Source organism: Megalobrama amblycephala, linkage group LG4, assembly GCF_018812025.1.
Source record: "Megalobrama amblycephala isolate DHTTF-2021 linkage group LG4, ASM1881202v1, whole genome shotgun sequence".
Taxonomy (NCBI): domain Eukaryota; kingdom Metazoa; phylum Chordata; class Actinopteri; order Cypriniformes; family Xenocyprididae; genus Megalobrama; species Megalobrama amblycephala.
Window position 1 is genome coordinate 52,274,311 of NC_063047.1, and position 6,096 is coordinate 52,280,406.

At 37.0% G+C, this 6,096-nt stretch overlaps 1 protein-coding gene across 1 annotated transcript in view; it reads left to right on the top strand.

Annotated features, from left to right (window-relative positions):
• tmc2a (transmembrane channel-like 2a) overlaps positions 1-2,680 on the top strand; it is a 45,870-nt gene extending 43,190 nt beyond the window's left edge. Inside the window, exon 18 of the mRNA XM_048189929.1 lies at positions 1,172-2,680. Coding sequence (XP_048045886.1) covers positions 1,172-1,380 — 209 coding nt within the window. The 3' untranslated portion in view covers positions 1,381-2,680. The remainder of the gene's footprint in view (positions 1-1,171) is intronic.
• Positions 2,681-6,096: the final 3,416 nt, after the last annotated feature.

The following is a 6,096-nucleotide window of genomic DNA, read 5'->3' on the forward strand; positions in this document are numbered from 1 at the left end:
GGTTCTTCCATGCATTCTTGATCTCAACATGAAGATCAGGAAGGAATGGAGGGCTCATGGGGGGCTGCTTTCTTATGGCCACAAAGGAACCGCTCATCAAGCTGTCCGCGTGCGGCCCCTTTCTTAACGCGCTCACACGGCAGCTGCGGCCTGCCAGAAGCACGCTCCATAACTTCCAGCAGCTCCACATACACAGGGCAGGGAGGCTTTGAAGTTTCAGCAGGTTCACCTGCTTCCTCTTCAAAAGCCATCTCCTGCTCTCTTGGGCTTGCTACCAGAAGAGCACTCGTTGCTTGATCTGACGATGTCAAAGACAAGACATCGTCATCATCCAACAGCTCTCCCTCATCAGCCACAGCAGATTTATAGCTCTCTCAAACTCCTCCGAGAGCTCCATCTGTGAACCCCATGATTTCAGCTGCCTTCTGCCTCTGGGGCCAGAACCACCAGGCACAGATGCCGGTTCCTCTCCCCTCGAGAAGAGGGCCAGACGAGAGTGGAGCGTTTTCATGTTTAGACGCTCACAATTTACACAGACAGCGCCCTCAAGCACTGTCCATGGGTGCTCTTCCCCCAGACAGAAAACACACAGATTGTGTGTCACCGGGTGTCAAAAACTTAGGACAGGAATCTGCACACTTTCTGAAACGTTTGTCAGACATAGTAAATATTCTCTTACCAGATTCGAAGTAATCGCAAACAGTCAATACAGTCCCTGAAGACGATGAGATACTGACTGCTTCTCTAGGCGCTCCTTTACACTTCCGGGTCGCATCTCTAATGACGTCATAGGATGTCGCCAGCCAGTAGGATTGGTAGGATTTGATCATTGTTTCAGACACCGGTTCACGTGATGGCGTTCCCCGTAGTTGAGTTCCCTTTCAAAAAGGAACTCAGTTTTGCAATTACATGAATAAATTACATTTTAAAATATATATAAAAAATATACTGTTTTTTTTTTTAAATCAAATAAATGCAGCTATGGTATGCATAATTTTTTTTTTTTTAAACAATTAAAAATTTCAAAACTTTTGAATGGTAGTGTAATTCTATGTAAGTCATATATATTTGAATAGTTTTAAACAGAATTATACAGAAATTATCCAAAAATACAGTAAAAACTTTAAGTAAAATTGTTACCCTTCATTCCTTTTGTTTCTTTCTGCCTCAGATAAAAGGCATGACCAGGGTGGAAAATCTCCAAAAGTGAAACCAGGCACTGCTGGAAGTGATGTGCGTCTGCAGAAAGATGTGTCACTTGCGTCAGCCAATCCTAATGCCCGGGGGCCTGTGACTCGAGCACCAGGCCCCAGGGGACCTGGACCTCTACCTGGTCAACCAGGGGCAGGCAGGGGTCAAGGGCCACCCCCTAGACGCTAATGTGTGATCTATTCATTATTGTGTGCCCTCCCCACTATACACTCTAAAATCAATGTAATCATTGGTTGTTTTTCCAGAGAAAGAATATTTCAATATGATTACATTATTTGCTGCTAGACACTTCTGCAGAAATTTGTAAATGATAAATATTCTTGTAAATTGCATGTATCATATACATACAGTGGCCCCAAAAAGAATCTGGACACTCAGTCACATCTAAAAATGTTAGAATGCAATTAACAATTAGCATCTTTAAACAGATACCAGAACTTTTCTTAAAACTAACTTCTTCCCTACGTTCACTGAACAATTCTCTGCTGTGACTTTTAACCAGCTAAGTGATTTTCAACATAAAGTCAGTGATTTTTCAACATAAAGTTTATCGGGTGTCGTTCATCATATTAATTATAAGCAAATTTCATTTTCAAACATTGGAAATCTAAAAATGTCCAAATACTTTTTGTCTTCCTTTTTGAACAGTATAATGGTTGTTTTATCATTTAAAAAAAAAAAAAGTAAAATGTTTTGTTTGTTTGTGTGTTCTAGCAGTTTTCTTTTAAAATAAGTTGTGATGTGATTTTTTTTTTTTTTTTAAGTCTAGTGCAGTGACATCATACATTTCTAAGTGTGTCTTAAGTGTATAAATACTCTTTGGGGCTGCTGTATGTGAGATGTGTCGTGGAAATTCAAATAATTCAAACAACTTCCAGTTGTTCTATACATTATGCTCTCTATACATACACAGGTGTATGCTGATCTGATACAGGATCATTAATACTAACTCTGAGTCTTACAGCCTCATCCTGAGGGCTACTCTATAGTCTTCCAACACTATTACTGTCCCTGCTGTTGTCCTCTGAGTGTAGAATCTTTAGTGCTTCTATTCCTCAGCTGTGCAGCATATACCAGGCACGACTCCCAAGTTGCAGGAATTAAGTTTTATTCACTGCTGGGTGCTCACTGCTTACAACAACCAAGAGAGTCTCCTTGAACAGAGAGAGACATCATATAGTTGAGTAGAAATCAATGCCACTCTAGTCTTCTCTGTAATTGGATAGACCGTTCTGGTAATTGGTTTGTAATGATCTTCTAAGCTAATCATATGGCTGATAAAGATTTTGTGTTAAGCAATGACCTGAGCATCCTTAGTCTGCACTTTTCTGCACATTCCATGTTAAAATACCCTTTTGACCAATTCTGAGCCCATTACATAAAACATTACCATCACAGATGTAATGCATATAAATTAAACTACTACATATGCCTGTTGAATAACTGAACTACAGTTTTCAAATTTCTATTCTGTTTTGTGTTTTCTAATAAATCCAAGATCTGAGAAGTTTTCAATCATTTCTTTACTTTAGTGAACTTCATGAAGATTGGGTTATGATCAATATGATAAATGAATGTCTTTGTTCCAATGAACAAGTGCTTATACTGGTTTTGAACATTTCTGTAATCTTCTTTTGTGTGAAAGTATGATACAAACCCAGAACCCAGTTATACAACTTTACTTTTTACAAACCTCATGAGCTCTTTATGTCACCTGAAATGACTCTATAGCAGTGGTCACCAAACTTTTTAAGCCCAAGATCCCTGACTTCGACCTTTATGAAAGACTAGATCTATCGATTGAAGAACTGATTGAAAAAGACAGCCCAAATTGTATTTAGTATTTTTTCATGGCCAATTCAGATTCTAAATTATTTATTTATTTTACAAGCAAATTGTCCGATTATTGCAGATATACTTTGCTTGTTATTATTATTATAAACAAAAATATCTAGCAATTTCAAATTAGAGGTTACCACTGCATTTTAATCACAATCCAAACAAAGATGCTACGTTGCATGAGCAGTTGTTTTCGATTTGAATTAGATTTAATTTCAAGATTTAAAGCAAAAACAGAATGATCTGACTTTATCTTTGTGTAATTATATGCTACAAACAAAAAAAGCATGAAACAAAAACAGCAGACAGGCTGAATGAGATGCACATTCACTTTCTGACAGCAGGTGGCGCTTATGGAAGAGCAGTGATACAGCGTTTCTTTGGTTACCACTGTAAACAAAGCAGCACTGCATCAGAGATTGTATATAATGGGGAGATAAGAGGGTCTGTATCTCTTACCAATGGAGAAAGAGTAACAGCTAACTTAATCACGTGTGGCACCTCTCAGCCTATCATGTAATGGCAGTGACGTCAGTCGCAACTTTCCCTAGTCTGCCTTCTCTTTAAAAAATACATTTTTATCATGCTAAAATCTACATATAGTTCCCAAAGAAAGTATGGTTTAGTGTAAAACATTCTGAAGATTAGCAAACAGGCTGTCCATTAATTAAATGATTAGCTATTTCCCCACAAAAGGTGTTTAATCAGCATAGTGAAGCCTCTCATCCATTGACTTCCATTCAAAAAACAGCCTCCGGTCTCCCTCCCTGCATACCGCGGGGGGCGGAGCGTTAGCTTTAGCCGTTACACTTTTTTGGCTGAAGGTTGCAGGCTTGCCTTCCAGTGGCTTTGACTGCGCTTATAAATAGCTACTTAATTTGAAGGTAAGAGGAAAATAAAATGCCATTGCCATCAAAACTTTTCTGAAGACAGTATGTTCCCTTTAGAGGTACATTCATTTAACCCCTCACCCCCAATTCAATATGTGAACATTGAGCTGCTCTGCCTGCTACAGAATTTTCTCCTCCTTGTGTCAGTCTTCAGCGTTTCTGTTCTCTTTCTGTTAATAACCGTTTACAGACTCAGGCACGATGTGGGCTAGCTCCCGAAAATAACAGAAAAATTAATACAAAATACAGTACAAAGACTGGAGAAATGTAATTTCTTTTTGTACTTATAATTCTATTATTTTCAAGAGCTACTGGGACAGTGATAAAGATCTACCAGTCGATCGCGATCCAGGTTGGCGACCACAGCTCTATAGCATGACAGAACTCAGGTCAGGATTTGTAACTTGATCTTAAAAAGATAGTTCTGTCATGACAACTCTTGGAGTGTTTAGCATGGTAATGGGTATGGCATCAACTGAAGATTGAATCTCTTCTTTCGAAATTTCTTTCTCTAGTTCTTTTCGGTCATTATCACTTAAGAATCCAATTTGCATAGAAAGTTTTGGATTTCAACTTCATTTACTCCTTGGGACTTATACAGCAATTTATAAAAATCTAGGAATTCTTGGTTAATTAATTTAGGGTGTTTAATTCTTTTTTGTCTGAAGAACATATTGTAGTTATAGTTTTACTAATTTCTTCTTTTCTTATTTGCCACGCTAAAACTTTTCCGATCTTATCCACATGTTTACCTCTGTCGTGATCTAAGAAGCGTATTTTCTGCTTCTTATTTTTTGGCTTGCAATTGTTGAAACAACTGAATATCTTTAGTCTGAAAATGTCTTTCCAATGTTAATATTTCTTTTTCAAGTAATTGTAGCCTTTTCTGATATTGTTTCTTCTTACTGGAAGAATAATTGATGATTTGGCCCCGTAAGAATGCTTTCATAGCCTCCCAAACTATACCCGAAGAAGCTGAGTTCCTGTTTGTAATCATAAAATTGTCTATATTATTATTTATAAAATTCAACGCTTCAGGACTGTTCAATAAATGGTTGCTAAATCGCCAAAGCTTATAATTTGGCAAATCTGGAGAATATTGTACTGATATCAATAAAGGGGCATGATCTCACAATTTTCTAGGTAAATAGTCACAAAATTCAATCAAATAGTCCTTTGCGTTTGGAACAAAAAAAAATTCAATTCTGGAGTAACTATGCCTATGTGAATAGAAGGAATATTCTTTTTTTGTTGTATTTTTAAATCTTGATATATCTATCAAATTAAAACATGAGAGTTCGTATTTTAAAGCCTTGGTAACTTGACTTAATGCTAACTCTTTGGTAGACGACCTGTCTAATATTGGGTCCATGACTGCATTAAAGTGCCCTCCAATTATTAATTCTGCAATAGGACAGGCAAATTTAAAAAATAAACTATGAATAAAATCAGCTCCCTCCATTTCAGGACGGTATACATTTACCAAGGTAATTATTTGCATAGCAATTGTGCCTCTTAAAATTATATATCTACCATATTTGTCTTTGTCAACAGATTCCATTTGAAAGGGAATATTTTTGTCAATAAGTATAACCTCCCCTCTAGATCGTAAAGGAAGAAAAAAAACACCTGTCCAGGCCACTGCTTTTTAAGTTTTTAATGTTCAGAATCAGTCAAATGGGTTTCTTGCAGCGAAGTGATTCCAATATTATGTTTTCTAAGATATAGAATTACTTTTTTCCTTTTAAGTCTTTGATTTAACCCAATGACATTCCAAGTGACATACATATATTTCAGTATACTTGACATTTATTTGCATACAGGGGCAACTTAAGAAATTATCTCTAAGCATCCCAAAAATCAAATAACTAAAACACGTGTTCTGTCCATCCCCCCTGACACTCCCACCACTTCCCTAAACGAAGTTTGAAACTTTAAATTCCGATGACTGATTGTGCACCGCAACATGCAGTCGAACTTGACTTCCTAGTGAGGTAAATGTTGAGAGAATTTTCATTTTTGGATGAACTATATACTCCTATAAATGTGCATGTGCATAAAAATAAGAAAATGAAAACTAATGGAAGTATCTGCACAGTCTTGTGTAAAATCCAGTGGACAATGTTTCAGTTTTATGTTTTAGGCTTTGTATTGC